Source organism: Panulirus ornatus, chromosome 46 (genome assembly GCF_036320965.1).
Source record: "Panulirus ornatus isolate Po-2019 chromosome 46, ASM3632096v1, whole genome shotgun sequence".
NCBI classification, from domain to species: Eukaryota; Metazoa; Arthropoda; class Malacostraca; order Decapoda; family Palinuridae; genus Panulirus; species Panulirus ornatus.
Window position 1 is genome coordinate 27,810,865 of NC_092269.1, and position 17,478 is coordinate 27,828,342.

The window sequence follows — 17,478 nt, forward strand, 5'->3', positions numbered from 1 at the left end:
AAGCGAGATATACATAAGTATACGTATGTAAGTAGGAGAGATGGCCAGAGAGCGTTATTGGATTACGTGTTAATTGACAGGTGCACGAAAGAGAGACTTTTGGATGTTAATGTGCTGAGAGGTGCAACTAGAGGGATGTCTGATCATTATCTTGTGGAGGCTAAGGTGAAGATTTGTATGGGTTTTCAGAAGAGTGAATGTTGGGGTGAAGAGGGTGGTGAGAGTAAGTGAGCTTGGGAAGGAGACTTGTGTGAGGAAGTACCAGGAGAGACTGAGTACAGAATGGAAAAAGGTGAGAACAATGGAAGTAAGGGGAGTGGGGGAGGAATGGGATGTATTTAGGGAATCAGTGATAGATTGCGCAAAAGATGCTTGTGGCATGAGAAGTGTGGGAGGTGGGTTGATTAGAAAGGGTAGTGATTGGTGGGATGAAGAAGTAAAATTATTAGTGAAAGAGAAGAGAGAGGCATTTGGACGATTTTTGCAGGGAAAAAATGCAATTGAGTGGGAGATGTATAAAAGAAAGAGACAGGAGGTCAAGAGAAAGGTGCAAGAGGTGAAAAAGAGGGCAAATGAGAGTTGGGGGTGAGAGAGTATCATTAAATTTTAGGGAGAATAAAAAGATGTTCTGGAAGGAGGTAAATAAAGTGCGTAAGACAAGGGAGCAAATGGGAACTTCAGTGAAGGGCGCTACTAGGGAGGTGATAACAGGTAGTGGTGATGTGAGAAGGAGATGGAGTGAGCATTTTGAAGGTTTGTTGAATGTGTTTGATGATAGAGTGGCAGATATAGGATGTTTTGGTCGAGGTGGTGTGCAAAGTGAGAGGGTTAGGGAAAATGATTTGGTAAACAGAGAAGAGGTAGTAAAAGCTTTGCGGAAGACGAAAGCCGGCAAGGCAGCAGGTTTGGATGGTATTGCAATGGAATTTATTAAAAAAGGGGGTGACTGTATTATTGACTGGTTGGTAAGGTTATTTAATATATGTATGACTCATGGTGAGGTGCCTGAGGATTGGCGGAATGCGTGCATAGTGCCATTGTACAAAGGCAAAGGGGATAAGAGTGAGTGCTCAAATTACAGAGGTATAAGTTTGTTGAGTATTCCTGGTAAATTATATGGGAGGGTATTGATTGAGAGGGTGAAGGCATGTACAGAGCATCAGATTGGGGAAGAGCAGTGTGGTTTCAGAAGTGGTAGAGGATGTTTGGATCAGGTGTTTGCTTTGAAGAATGTATGTAAGAAATACTTAGAAAAGCAAATGGATTTGTATGTAGCATTTATGGATCTGGAGAAGGCACATGATAGAGTTGATAGAGATGCTCTGTGGAAGGTATTAAGAATATATGGTGTGGGAGGCAAGTTGTTAGAAGCAGTGAAAAGTTTTTATCGAGGATGTAAGGCATGTGTATGTGTAGGAAGAGAGGAAAGTGATTGGTTCTCAGTGAATGTAGGTTTGCGGCAGGGGTGTGTGATGTCTCCATGGTTGTTTAATTTGTTTATGGATGGGGTTGTTAGGGAGGTAAATGCAAGAGTTTTGGAAAGAGGGGCAAGTATGAAGTCTGTTGTGGATGAGAGAGCTTGGGAAGTTGAGTCAGTTGTTGTTCGCTGATGATACAGCACTGGTGGCTGATTCATGTGAGAAACTGCAGAAGCTGGTGACTGAGTTTGGTAAAGTGTGTGAAAGAAGAAAGTTAAGAGTAAATGTGAATAAGAGCAAGGTAATTAGGTACAGTAGGGTTGAGGGTCAAGTCAATTGGGAGGTAAGTTTGAATGGAGAAAAACTGGAGGAAGTAAAGTGTTTTAGATATATGGGAGTGGATCTGGCTGCGAATGGAACCATGGAAGCGGAAGTAGATCATAGGGTGGGGGAGGGGGCGAAAATCCTGGGAGCCTTGAAGAATGTGTGGAAGTCGAGAACATTATCTCGGAAAGCAAAAGTGGGTATGTTTGAAGGAATAGTGGTTCCAACAATGTTGTATGGTTGCGAGGCGTGGGCTATGGATAGAGTTGTGCGCAGGAGGATGGATGTGCTGGAAATGAGATGTTTGAGGACAATGTGTGGTGTGAGGTGGTTTGATCGAGTAAGTAACGTAAGGGTAAGAGAGATGTGTGGAAATAAAAAGAGCGTGGTTGAGAGAGCAGAAGAGGGTGTTTTGAAATGGTTTGGGCACATGGAGAGAATGAGTGAGGAAAGATTGACCAAGAGGATATATGTGTCGGAGGTGGAGGGAACGAGGAGAAGTGGGAGAAGAAATTGGAGGTGGAAAGATGGAGTGAAAAAGATTTTGTGTGATCGGGGCCTGAACATGCAGGAGGGTGAAAGGAGGGCAAGGAATAGAGTGAATTGGATGGATGTGGTATACCGGGGTTGACGTGCTGTCAGTGGATTAAATAAGGGCATGTGAAGCGTCTAGGGTGAACCATGGAAATCTGTGTAGGTATGTATATTTGCGTGTGTGGACGTGTGTGTGTATACATTGTGTATGTGGGTGGGTTGGGCCATTTCTTTCGTCTGTTTCCTTGCACTACTTCGCAAACGCGGGAGACAGCGACAAACCAAAAAGAAAAAAAAAAAAATATCCCTGGGGATAGGGGATTAAGAATACTTCCCACGTATTCCCTGCGTGTCGTAGAAGGCGACTAAAAGGGGAGGGAGCGGGGTGCTGGAAATCCTCCCCTCTCGTTTTTTTTTTTAATTTTTCCAAAAGAAGGAACAGAGGGGGCCAGGTGAGGATATTCCAAAAAAGGCCCAGTCCTCTGTTCTTAACGCTACCTCGCTAACGCGGGAAATGGCGAATAGTTTAAAAGAAAGAAGAAAGATATATATATATATATATATATATATATATATATATATATATATATATATATATATATATATATATATATATATATGTCTGTGCTTCTGTATGTATATGTGTATGTGCTGATATATATATGTATCTATATGTGCATGTATGGGAGCTGTGGTTTCGGTTCATTGTACATGACAGCTAGAGAATGAGTGTGAACGAATGTGGCCTTTGTTGTCTTTTCTAGCGCTACCTCGAGCACATGCGGGGGGAGGAGGCTTTCATTTCATGTGTGGCAGGGTGGCGACGGGAATGAATAAGGGCAGACAGTATGAATTATGTACATGTGTATATATGTATATGTCTGTGTGTGTATATATATATATATATATATATATATATATATATATATATATATATATATATCTTCTTTCTTCTTTCAAACTATTCGCCATTTCCCGCATTAGCGAGGTAGCGTTAAGAACAGAGGACTGGGCCTTTGAAGGAATACCCTCACCTGGCACAATTCTCTGTTCCTTCTTTTGAAAAAAAAAAAAAAAAAAAAAAAAAAAAAAAACGAGAGGGGAGGATTTCCAGCCCCCCGCTCCCTCCCCTTTTAGTCGCCTTCTACGACACGCAGGGAATACGTGGGAAGTATTCTTAATCCCCTATCCCCAGGGATAAAATATATATATATATATATATATATATATATATATATATATATATATATATATATATATATATATATATATATCGCTACCTCGCAAACGCGGGACACAGCGACAAAGTATAAAAAAAAAAATATATATATATATATATATATATATATATATATATATATATATACGTCCACACACGCAAATATACATACCCATACATCTCAATGTACACATATATATACACACACAGACACATACATATATACACATGCACACAATTCGCACTGCCTGCCTTTATTCATTCCCATCGCCACCTCGCCACACATGGAATAACATCCCCCTAGCACTAGGAAAGGACAACAAAGGCCCCATTCGTTCACACTCAGTCTCTAGCTGTCATGCAATAATGCCCGAAACCACAGCTCCCTTTCCACATCCAGGCCCCACACAACTTTCCATGGTTTACCCCAGATACTTCACATGCCCTTATTCAATCCATTGACAGCACGTCGACCCCGGTATACCACATCGATCCAATTCACTCTATTCCTTGCCCGCCTTTCACCCTCCTGCATGTTCAGGCCCCGATCACTCAAAATCTTTTTCACTCCATCTTTCCACCTCCAGTTTGGTCTCCCACTTCTCCTCGTTCCCTCCACCTCCAACACATATATCCTCTTGGTCAATCTTTCCTCACTCATTCTCTCCATGTGCCCAAACCATTTCAAAACACCCTCTTCTGCTCTCTCAACCACGCTTTTTTTTATTTCCACACATCTCTCTTACCCTTACATTACTTACTTACTCGATCAAACCACCACATATTGTCCTCAAACATCTCATTTCCAGCACATCCACCCTCCTGCGCTCAACTCTATGAATAGCCCACGCCTCGCAACCATACAACATTGTTGGAACCACTATTCCTTCAAACATACCCATTTTTTCTTTCCGAGATAATGTTCTCGACTTCCACACATTCTTCAAGGCTCCCAGGATTTTCGCCCCTTCCCCCACCCTATGATTCACTTCCACTTCCATGGTTCCATCCGCTGCCAGATCCACTCCCAGATATCTAAAACACTTTACTTCCTCCAGTTTTTCTCCATTCAAACTTACCTCCCAATTGACTTGACCCTCAACCCTACTGTACCTAATAACCTTGCTCTTATTCACATTTACTCTTAACTTTCTTCTTTCACACACTTTACCAAACTCAGTCACCAGCTTCTGCAGTTTCTCACATGAATCAGCCACCAGCGCTTCCATGTTTCCATCCGCTGTATATATATATATATATATATATATATATATATATATATATATATATATATATATACAACACATAAATATATACAGCACATATCCCTGAGGATAGGGGAGAAAGAATACTTCCCACGCATTCCTCACGTGTCGTACAAGGACTAAAGGGGATGGGAGCGTGGGGCCAGAAACCCTCCCCTCCTTGTATTTTGACTTTCTAAAAGGGGAAACAGAAGAAGGAGTCACGCGGGGAGTGCTCATCCTCCTCGAAGACTCAGATTAGGGGGTCTAAATGTGTGTGGATGTAACCAAGATGAGAAAAAAGGAGAGATAGGGAGTATGCTTGAGGAAAGGAACCTGGATGTTTTGGCTCTGAGTGAAACGAAGCTCAAGGGTAAAGGGGAAGAGTGGTTTGGGAATGTCTTGGGAGTAAAGTCAGGGGTTAGTGAGAGGACAAGAGCAAGGGAAGGAGTAGCACTACTCCTGAAACAGGAGTTGTGGGAGTATGTGATAGAGTGTAAGAAAGTAAATTCTAGATTGATATGGGTAAAACTGGAAGTTGATGGAGAGAGATGGGTGATTATTGGTGCATATGCTCCTGGGCATGAGAAGAAAGATCATGAGAGGCAAGTGTTTTGGGAGCAGCTGAATGAATGTGTTAGCGGTTTTGATGCACAAGACCGGGTTATAGTGATGGGTGATTTAAATGCAAAGGTGAGTAATGTGGCAGTTGAGGGAATAATTGGTATACATGGGGTGTTCAGTGTTGCAAATGGAAATGGTGAAGAGCTTGTAGATTTATGTGCTGAAAAAGGACCGGTGATTGGGAATACCTGGTTTAAAAAGCGAGATATACATAAGTATACATATGTAAGTAGGAGAGATGGCCAGAGAGTGTTATTGGATTATGTGCTAATTGATAGGTGCGCGAAAGAGAGACTTTTGGATGTTAATGTGCTGCGAGGTGCAACTGGAGGGATGTCTGATCATTATCTTGTGGAGGCGAAGGTGAAGATTTGTAGGGGTTTTCAGAAAAGAAGAGAGAATGTTGGGGTGAAGAGAGTGGTGAGAGTAAGTGAGCTTGGGAAGGAGACTTGTGAGAGGAAGTACCAAGAGAGACTGAGTACAGAATGGAAAAAGGTGAGAACAAAGGAGGTAAGGGGAGTGGGGGAGGAATGGGATGTATTTAGGGAAGCAGTGATGGCTTGCGCAAAAGATGCTTGTGGCATGAGAAGCGTGGGAGGTGGGCAGATTAGAAAGGGTAGTGAGTGGTGGAATGAAGAGGTAAGATTATTAGTGAAAGAGAAGAGAGAGGCATGTGGACGATTTTTGCAGGGAAAAAATGCAAATGAGTGGGAGATGTATAAAAGAAAGAGGCAGGAGGTCAAGAGAAAGGTGCAAGAGGTGAAAAAGAGGGCAAATGAGAGTTGGGGTGAGAGAGTATCATTAAATTTTAGGGAGAAAAAAAAAATGTTTTGGAAGGAGGTAAATAAAGTGCGTAAGACAAGGGAGCAAATGGGAACTTCAGTGATGGGGCTAATGGGAAGGTGATAACAAGTAGTGGTGATTTGAGAAGGAGATGGAGTGAGTATTTTGAAGGTTTGTTGAATGTGTTTGATGATAGAGTGGCAGATATAGGGTGTTTTGGTGGAGGTGGTGTGCAAAGTGAGAGGGTTAGGGAAAATGATTTGGTAAACAGAGAAGAGGTAGTAAAAGCTTTGCGGATGATGAAAGCCGGCATGGCAGCAGGTTTGGATGGTATTGCAGTGGAATTTATTAAAAAAGAGGGTGACTGTATTTTTGACTGGTTGGTTATTTAATGTATGTATGACTCATGGTGAGGTGCCTGAGGATTGGCGGAATGCTTCCATAGTGCCATTGTACAAAGGCAAAGGGGATAAGAGTGAGTGCTCCAATTACAGAGGTATAAGTTTGTTGAGTATTCCTGGTAAATTATATGGGAGGGTATTGATTGAGAGGGTGAAGGCACGTACAGAGCATCAGATTGGGGAAGAGCAGTGTGGTTTCAGAAGTGGTAGAGGATGTGTGGATCAGGTGTTTGCTTTGAAGAATGTATGTGAAAAATACTTAGAAAAGCAAATGGATTTGTATGTAGCATTTATGGATCTGGAGAAGACATATGATAGAGTTGATATAGATGCTCTTTGGAAGGTATTAAGAATATATGGTGTGGGAGGCAAGTTGTTAGAAGCAGTCAAAAGTTTTTATCGAGGATGTAAGGCATGTGTACGGGTAGGAAGAGAGGAAAGTGATTGGTTCTCAGTGAATGTAGGTTTGCGGCAGGGGTGTGTGATGTCTCCATGGTTGTTTAATTTGTTTATGGATGGGGTTGTTAGGGAGGTGAATGCAAGAGTTTTGGAAAGAGGGGCAAGTATGCAGTCTGTTGTGGATGAGAGAGCTTGGGAAGTGAGTCAGTTGTTGTTCGCTGATGATACAGCGCTGGTGGCTGATTCATTTGAGAAACTGCAGAAGCTGGTGACTGAGTTTGGTAAAGTGTGTGAAAGAAGAAAGTTCAGAGTGAATGTGAATAAGAGCAAGGTTATTAGGTACACTAGGGTTGAGGGTCAAGTCAATTGGGAGGTAAGTTTGAATGGAGAAAAACTGGAGGAAGTAAAGTGTTTTAGATATCTGGGAGTGGATCTGGCAGTGGATGGAACCATGGAAGCGGAAGTGAATCATAGGGTGGGGGAGGGGGCGAAAATTCTTGGAGCCTTGAAGAATGTGTGGAAGTTGAGAACATTATCTTGGAAAGCAAAAATAGGTATGTTTGAAGGAATAGTGGTTCCAACAATGTTGGATGGTTGCGAGGCGTGGGCTATGGATAGAATTGTGCGCAGGAGGGTTTATGTGCTGGAAATGAGATGTTTGAGGACAATATGTGGTGTGAGGTGGTTTGATCGTGTAAGTAATATAATGGTAAGAGAGATGCATGGAAACAAAAAGAGTGTGGTTGAGAGAGCAGAAGAGGGTGTTTTGAAATGGTTTGGTCACATGGAGAGAATGAGTGAGGAAAGATTGACCAAGAGGATATATATGTCATAGGTGGAGGGAATGAGGAGAAGTGGGAGACCAAATTGGAGGTGGAAAGATGGAGTGAAAAAGATTTTGAGTGATCGGGGCCTGAACATGCAGGAGGGTGAAAGGCGTGCAAGGAATAGAGTGAATTGGAACGATGTGGTATACCGGGGTTGACGTGCTGTCAATGGATTGAACCAGGGCATGTGAAGCCTCTGGGGTAAACCATGGAAAGTTCTGTGGGGCCTGGATGTGGAAAGGGAGCTGTGGTTTCGGTGCATTATTACATGACAGCTAGAGACTGAGTGTGAACGAATGGGGCCTTTGTTGTCTTTTCATAGCGCTACCTCGCACACATGAGGGGGTAGGGGGTTGTTATTCCATGTGTGGCAAGGTGGCGATGGGAATAAATAAAGGCAGACAGTATAAATTATGTACATGTGTATATATGTATATGTCTGTGTGTGTATATATATGTGTACATCGAGATGTATAGGTATGTATATTTCCATGTGTGGATGTGTATGTATATACATGTGTATGTGGGTGGGTTGGGCTCTTCTTTCGTCTGTTTCCTTGCGCTACCTCGCTAATGCGGGAGACAGCGACAAAGTGTAATGAACAGATAAATAAATGGGCATTTATGTATATACGTATGTATGTGGGTGGATGGGCCATTCTTCGTCAGTTTCCTGGTGGTACCTCGCTGATGCAGGAAACAATGATTCAGTATAATAATAATAATAATAATAATAATAATAGTAATGATAATAATAATAATAATTATATTAATAGTAATAATAATGATAACGATAATAATAATTATGTATGATGAATGACAGGATGGCCCAAAAGATGTGCCACATTGGGATTTTAATCAAGTAAATATCATGATAAATGTTCAAGTTGTCAACCATTAACTTTTTAACACTTTTATATTTGATCAAGACAAGATGCCTAAATGCACCTCAAGACATTGACACTGATTTTGGAATTTTGTGTTCTAATTCTTCTTATTTTGTTAACACATATCAATAATCATTCAGAATCCTATGATGTGCAACTTTTGGGCCACCTTGTATGTGTATGTGAGTCCGGTGTCACAAGACATCTTGCTTGTGGTCACATCACAGGGTAAGAATTGCCTTCAGTGAGGTTGTTTCATTGTCACTGGACATAAAGGAGCACAATCTAGTCAAACAATTTCTTACTACAAAGGACTCCAGCTTTGAAGCTGCAGAAGCCCAGGGATGAAATAATCAAAATAGTAGAGGAGCTCCTGGTGAAGGTGGATCCATGTTAAGGATATCTTGAAACCATTGTCGTTTAATATGCTTATGGACAGGGTGGTGAATGTAAGAAAAGAAGCCCATGACATCTTTTGCAAACGTTTATCCACTCCACCAAAACTCTGCTAGACCTGCTTGGCATCCACCTTCCAAAGATTTTCATAACAAAAATTCAAGCCATACAAACCAAGGCCTTCAAATCAATCACTGGCTGCATAGCAACCACTCGCACTCATCATTTATACATGAAACAAAAACACTTACAGTACTAACTCGCTTAATATGTCCAACACCCAGTTCATTGCAACAGCTCAAGATAACCTCAAGATAACCAACCCCTATCCCCCAAGTATAAACACAAAACTTGCTTCCACTTTACACTTAAGTAGCATATATTCACTGATCCCTTCTTCCCCCAACAAACATGATACTGGCAAAACATTCACACACATTAGTGACCCTGATGAACACTGAACAACTGGCCTTCCAACTCAGTCTTAAATTCTGCCCCACCAGACATTAACCTATCTGAAACTCCACTTATCAAGTATGTATGCGTGACACTTTTTTTTCTCATTTTTGTTTAAGGATGCCACTCATCCTTACAGCACTTCAAATGATGGATCAACTCATCATTAAACCCCCCATGCTAAATGTGAACCTACATGGGCTTGCCTCAGTTTGGATCCTAGACTAGGTAGTCTGTCAACAGCCAACAGAGCTGTTCATCCTCTCCTTGGGTCTGGTTAATAAATGGTTATCTGACTTATGTTGAGGTGTATGTAGTGTGTATGAGATGGCCATTATTAGGGCATGCATTTGTCTGTGCCACCTAAAAATAAGATGGTGCTGCTTGCATGTGGCCAGCTTCCTGGGTGGTGCAGGAGCTCCATACGGGAGTTCCTGGGGTGGGAAAGTAAAAGTAATTAATTTGTAGATCCACTGGTTTAACCAGGCTCCACCTGCAAATAAGAAGTTGCCTTTCAATGACAGCATTTTTACATACATTTCTTTTATAATGTACAGTATTTTCAGATAGGTTTCCATCTGTGATAACTTTTAACTGGATTCAAATTATAAAATCACAAGAGCTAATATTGAATTTTGAAAAATAATTTACCTCAGGGCATTTGTATTAGTTGGTACAAACCAAAACTGACTAAAAAGGTGTTGTTTTCAGGACATTTGTAATAGTGTTGTATGTATATATAGAACTACCATTTAAGAAATACAATTATGATGCCCCATACACTATTTCGGTAATTAGATGTTGAAATTTCTTTTCTTCGGAAGTTGCTTTGTTTATACATAAGATTGATCTGTCCTTGTATGGAGCACTGCTGTCACAGTTGGGGTGGTTCTAACTAAGCATCCTTACTTGACAAAGTTGAGTCAAAGCCGGTCCGTTTTATAAACTTTCCCAGGCTAACTCCAAAACTTGATCCACTTGTCCTACTCTGCAGTGTTGGTTCACTTTCCCTCTTCTATAGATATTCACTTTGGTTTTTGTTCCCAAGAGCTGGTTTCTTGTATGCCCCCATATCTAGCTAATCCACACAGTACTTTGCAAGCTTTTGCATCACATGATCACTGTGTAGCTACCAGTAACTCAAAATTGGGCTGCTTTGATATCTGTCTCTTACCCTTCACCTTGAAACTTTGGTACTCTCTGCCCTCATACGTCTTTCTTAATAACTTTGACTAGGAACATTTGAAAGACTTTTTTTTTCACTTCCCTGAATTCATAAATACTTTCCCTTGCCTCTTGTTTTTCCCTTTCATAATTCTCTATATATTTCATTGAATGCCTGGCCTTGATGTGAACTTTTGCCCTTGACTGAAACCTCCAACAGGAAAATTAAAAATAACATTGCTGGTGAAATATAAAAGTTATTTCAACTTTCATATAGAATTGATCTGACTCAAGAGATTATGGTTTTGCCTCATGTAAGGTTCATAAGATTTTCAAAGGTGTTGGTTTGATAGGGTCTCAGATGCTAAAAACCTCATCCTGGAACTCACTTTGCTGCAATCAAGTAAATGGCTCAGAAAAAAGAAAATATCTAAGTTGTGTAACCAACTCTAATTCATGACACCTCTACTTCAAATTGTATAGTTATAGTTCCAGGATTTGGGAAATTGAGTTTATCTTTCATCACATGTCAGAATGTTCAAAAAGTTTTCTGTGAAACAGGAATTGACTTCAACAGTACATTTGTGGGATTATATTTCTAGAGAGAAATTGTATTAATATTGAAAGAACTATCATATAGTCTCCATAACTTTATGTTTCTTTTTATAAAATTTAACTTTCTTCAGTGCAGAATGTAAGAAGCTGTATTTTTTCACCTTTTATATAGTTTGTAGCTATATACAGTCAGCTTTACACTAGAATTATGTACAGTACATAAGTAGGTTATTATCTTGCCCATATGAGGAGAAAAGCTTTTGGGCAAAGGTTTTGTATCATAGATACAATTTTTATAAAGGTATTAATTTGTAGAAAGGATAATTAAAATATGTATAAAAGTTATTTTTTTCCTGGTTTACAAATATTTATTATATATAGGGGAGAAAGAATACTTCCCATGCATTCCTCACGTGTCGTAGAAGGCGACTAAAGGGGACGGGAGCGGGGGGCTAGAAACCCTCCCCTCCTTGTATTTTAACTTTCTAAAAGGGGAAACAGAAGGAGGAGTCATGCAAGGAGTGCTCATCCTCCTCAAAGGCTCTGATTGGGATATCTAAATGTTTGTGGATGTAACCAAGATGAGAAAAAAGGAGAGATAGGTAGTATGTTTGAGGAAAGAAACCTGGATTTTTGGCTCTGAGTGAAACGAAGCTCAAGGGTAAAGGGGAAGAGTGGTTTAGGAATGTCTTGAGAGTAAAGTCAGGGGTTAGTGAGAGGACAAGAGCAAGGGAAGGAATAGCACTACTCCTGAAACAGGAGTAGTGGGTGTATGTGATAAAGTGTAAGAAAGTAAACTGTAGATTGATATAGATGAAACTGAAAGTGGATGGAGAGAGATGGGTGATTGTTGGTGCATATGTACCTGGGCATGAGAAGAAAGATCATGAGAGGCAAGTGTTTTGGGAGCAGCTGAGTGAGTGTGTTAGTAGTTTTGATGCACGAGACTGGGTTATAGTGATGGGTGATTTAAATGCAAAGGTGAGTAATGTGGCAGTTTAGGGAATAACTGGTGTACATGGAGTGTTCAGTGTTGTAAATGGAAATGGTGAAAAGCTTTTAGATTTATGTGCTGAGAAAGGACTGATGATTGGGAATACCTGGATTAAAAAGAGAGATATACATAAGTATATGTCTGTAAGTAGGAGAGATAGCCAGAGAGCATTATTGGATTGCATGTTAATTGATAGGTGCATGAAAAACAGACTTTTGGATGTTAATGTGCTGAGAGATGCAACTGGAGGGATGTCTGATCATTATCTTGTGGAGGCAAAGGTGAAGATATGTAGAGGTTTTCAGAAAAGAACAGAGAATGTTGGAGTGAAGAGAGTGGTGAGAGTAAGTGAGCTTGGGAAGGGGACTTGTGTGAGGAAGTACCAGGAGAGACTGAGTACAGAATGGAAAAAGGTGAGAACAAAGGACATAAGGGGAGTGGGGGAGGAATAGGATGTATTTTGGGAAGCAGTGATAGCTTGCGCAAAAGATGCTTGTGGCATGAGAAGTGTGGAAGGTTGGCAGATTAGAACGGGTAATGAGTGGTATGATGAAGAATTAATGAAGTACATGAGACTTACCGTAGGTCAGTTGAAATGTGCTTCGAATTTTATGAAGCAAATCACCTCTGCTAGAAGGGAGCTTTCACATGTGATACACTTTGCTGCTTCACACCACCAGACTTTAAAGAGTACGACCAACCACATGAAAGTAACTGAACGTTTTGCACTTCTAGAAATATGTAAGCCACAAGATGCTACAGAGCGTAGAGTGGGAGAGGTGGGCATGTGAAAGCTCCCTCCTAGCAGAGGTGATTTGCTTCATAAAATTCGAAGCACATTTCAACTGACCTACGGTAAGTCTCATGTACTTCATTAATTTTACGTCAGCAAATCACACCTCTGCTAGAGGTCGCTTTCCCATGAGGTTTTGAAGCCATGTGGGTGTCGTACTGTAGACATGCAGAGAGGAGAAATGATACAAGCAGTAACCATCTGCAATATAGTAAGAAATTTACATAGCCATGGATCAGGTGACAAAAGAGACAACATCTCCTATGCAAACAAAATGAACAGACTATTGAAGGACAGCATCTTGGAAAGGATCATGACTCGGGACATTCTCCTTGTCATAAAACTTGGCAAAAGTGGCAGCCCTGGACCACCCAGCCCTTGCCATGATGTGTCCAATCGGTGGAGCCATGGCTTTGGCTTTTGAAGCAGCTGCAGGCCGAATACTGCCCGCTGAATGCTGGCTGGAGTCTATGCCCGACAGAGAAAGCACTGTTCGAATCCATCTTGCAACAGTGTCCCTCGTTACATGCTTGTGGGGCTTGATAAAACTTAGGAGTAACTTCCCATTCTCCTGATGTGCAGAATTTCTGAACTCCTCTGTCCTAGCAATATACATTTTCAGAGTTTCACACACACACAATCTAATGTCAGTAGAATATGCTTTAAAGGTCACAAACTGCACATTGAACTTTGGCCTGCACTGTTTAATAGTTTCCTCTAACCAAACACAAACAGAATCCTGCCCAAAACTAATATTCTTCGGCAACAAACAATGCAAAGTTTGTATTCTGGCAGCCTGCGTAAATGCCATCAACATCACAAGCTTCAGTGTTAAATTCTTTAAAGAGAGGGAGGACAAAGGATCCATGGCACACATGCTGTAGCACCTGCTGAACATCTCAAGTTCTTGTATACCTAGGGACAGACGGCCGCAAGTTAAAAACTCCCTTTAAGAACCTGGTGACAGGAGGATGGCTGCCTGCACTGCAACCATCCACAGTAATCCCCAGGGAGGAGAGTGCACCCCTGGCAGCGTTGATTGAAGTATAACTAACACCCCTGTGGAAAGTGACAGACAGAAAATTCACAATATTAGTTACAGTGGGAGCAAAGGGATCGATGTTCCGGCTACCACAAAACTGTAACCACCTGTTAATATGTGGCTGGTACTGCCTTGCAGTCGCAGGTCTTCAGGAGGCAAGGATGATGTCCGTACCTGCCTGAGAAATGCCCCTGTCTCGCAGACGTTGCCGGATAAGAGGCAAGCCATCAGTTGGGTGTCGGAGAATGGGGTGTTCCTCCTCCGTTGATGGGTGACGCAAGACGTGTGCCCCCCTCGGAATCAGCCGTGGTTCCTTGACCAGCAAAGTGAGTAGAGTCCCCATCCAGGGCTGGGACGGCCAGAGAGGCAATACCATCCACCCCTTCGCTGACTCTGCTCGAATTTTCTGTAGGCACCTGGCAATCAGAGCAAAGGGTGGGAAAAGGTAGAGTAGTTCAAACTGATACCAGCAGATAGAAAAGGCATCAAAATGTTCTGCATCTGGGTCAGGTTTCCAGGAGCAGAAACGAGTCACTTGAGCATTCAGTCTAGAAGCAAAGAGATCAATGCTCGGAACCCCAAATACTTCAGAGAGGGCCCTAAAGAGTTCTTCATTCAATTTCCACTCATGCCTGTCATTGAATGTCCAAGATGCAGCGTCTGCCATGAGACTGACTTTACCCGGTACATAAGAGCAGGTAAGCCAGATATCATTCACCGTACACCACTCCCAAGGGTCACGGCAAATGTCATTACACAGTGAGGACCGTGTACCGCCCATTTCATTGACATAGGTCACCGCTGTCGTGTTATCACAAAACACCTGAACATGTCGTCCTTTGAGAAGAGATGCAAATGAGCGCACTACCAGGGAGATGGCTTTGAGTTCCTTTGCATTAATGTGCAAGGCAGATTCTGATAATGACCATCTCCCATTAACTTTTTGTTGATTGAGGTGGCCACCCCAACTTAAATTTGATGCATCAGTATACAGATCCAATTCTGTACCCTTCCAAAAAATCTGTCTAGTTTGCAATGCAATGTGAGATACCCACCAAAGCAAGTCCAATCTCATCTCATGAGTGACCACCATCCACTTGTCAAAGTTACCTTTTGCGACTCTTAACGCAGCAATCTTAGCACATTCTAACCGCCTGTAATGCAGTTTCCCCATCTCTGCTGCTGGAACGGCTGCAACTAATAGCCCAACAACTCTGGCCACATTCCGAATTTTGGCTCTGTCACTATGTAACAATTCCTCACAGCATTGCAGTATCTTGTGTATCCTACGATCAGGTAATGTTACTGTCATAGTCTCAGAATCTATAATGTTCCCCAAATACTCCAAGCACATAGTGGGGACTAAGACAGATTTGCTTTCATTAATACAGAAACCTAACTTCTTGAGCAAGTCAACAGTGGCACGCACACTCTCACAACATCCATCAAAAGTGCAGTGACAAATAAGAGTATCATCAATGAAACTCTTGATGATATGTCCCTTCTCTCTAAGTACAGCAAAAACAGGTTTCATTAATTTAGTGAACAGACGGGGACCATCCACAACCCTATTAGGGAGACACGTGAATTGATAAATTTTTCCTTGCCACTTGAAACACAAAAAGCGTTGTTGCTCCTCAGCTATCTTAACAGAATAATAGCGTGCCGCAAATTGACAGAGGCCATGAAGACACCACTGTTAACAAGACAAATCGCCTGCTCAAAATTTTCCATCTTGAGGTGTTTGTACTCTAAAAGTTTATTAAATTTTTCCAGGTTAAGGATCATCCTAAACCCACCATCCTTCTTCCGTCTTAAGAAAATAGGGGAAAGAATCTGCCCCTCCTGTCTCTGGGTCTCCTTGATAACCCCCAGACTCAAAAGCTGTACAATTTCCTGGCAAACAATTTCCTTTTCCTCGACATTAAACACATACTCAACTTCTTCAGCAAATAAAGGACCAATGTTAGCAACATCAATATCTAAATGACAATGCTAAACAATATCTAAAATATTTGGATCACTTATAATAGCATGCCACTCATGTACAAAATAGTGAAGTCTGCCAGCTTGAAAAGGATGACTCACCTCAGTTACTGCCGGGGATTGTGACCCCAGCCTTGGGAGTTTTTTGTCTCAGGACCCTGCCGTGAGAAGGATTGCCGGTGCTCACTCCGGGGACCATGCGTGCGTTGGCCATATGGATGAAACCTGGCCTTTATATAAAACCTCTATGGCAGTCTCCCAGAAGAGCCCCTAAACTTGCCGGGACCAAAGTTCGAGGTAGAGAGCGGTTTCCTTGGAGCAATCTCACTCCTTAAGTTTTCAGACTCCTCATTGTGCTTGGCTGAGAGTGAGACATCATCCCCAAACAGAAGACGAGTCATGGGCACCTTGTCTGAACAAAGATGAGCATACTTGTGGTTAATTTCGCGCTTGATGATGAACCGGCGAGCCAGATTATTCTTGTGACTAGCATGACCCAGGAGTGCCAGGGCACCATTAAGCATGCCCACTTCCTGGGCAACATCTGGTTGGCTAGTCTGGGCGATCTTGTCAAGCACTGTGAGTGACTTAGTCAAAATTGTGGCAGCCGTAACAATGTCTTTCCCAACATCCTTCAAACGGAAGTCTGCCTTCTTGGCATCAGTCTTCAGTGCATCTAAAACTTGCAAGTTGCAATCCACGGGCGCTAAGGCATGACAGTTATCTGGCCTCTTGGCTTCAGCATCATCCAAAATCTCCTTATACTCCTCCTCTCGCAAGCCGTGAGCAAATACATGGTTAACCATATCGGCAACATGCTGGTCAATGCCATCAGACACCTCATCCACAGGACCGTAAGCCCTGGCGCACTGCAGGAGAACACTGTCAGGCCGCCCGTCATTCTGAGAGACACAATCATCACTGGAAAGGTAATGCTTAGCTGGAGTAAAGCCCGAAAAACCCGTGGGCGAGCGCGAGGGAGGAACCACCTGGCTAGAAAGGCCAATGTTTACATCGGCGGCCGCCGCGGCGTCATCAGCCCCCCGACTGGGGCCTAAGTTCCTTTCCTCCTTCAATTTCTCCACATCACCACGTAAAGCAGCCAAAGCGTCCATCACCATGTTCCAGGGCGGCGCAGATGCCTCATCCCGTGAGGTAGAAGGCAAGGAACGTGTGTGCTGGAAGCAGAGTCACCGCCATCACCAGTGACGTGACCATGGGGTCTATTGTTACCGCCCTGAAGAGCCTCCCGCTGAGAAGCGCTGCTCCTGGAGCTAGTCCTATGCGAGGAGCCTTTCCTCACATGCCTGGCATGTTCAGAATCGCCCTCCTTACTCGACCTCCGTATTCCCGGGACATCCGACATGGCGGCGGCGATAGCAAGGCGGCGGTGCAGGTCAGTGTGAGAGTCGTTAACTCCACAAGTGCATCA

At 42.4% G+C, this 17,478-nt stretch overlaps 1 protein-coding gene and 1 pseudogene across 1 annotated transcript in view; both read right to left on the reverse strand.

Moving 5' to 3' along the window:
• Positions 1-13,301: 13,301 nt before the first annotated feature.
• Positions 13,302-15,594, reverse strand: LOC139763165 (uncharacterized; annotated as a pseudogene).
• Positions 15,595-16,289: 695 nt separating this feature from the next.
• LOC139763166 (uncharacterized) overlaps positions 16,290-17,478 on the reverse strand; it is a 4,477-nt gene continuing 3,288 nt past the window's right edge. The window contains exon 1 of the mRNA XM_071688876.1: positions 16,290-17,478. This exon is cut by the window's right edge and continues 3,288 nt beyond it. Coding sequence (XP_071544977.1) covers positions 16,292-17,167 — 876 coding nt within the window. The 5' untranslated portion in view covers positions 17,168-17,478 and the 3' untranslated portion in view covers positions 16,290-16,291.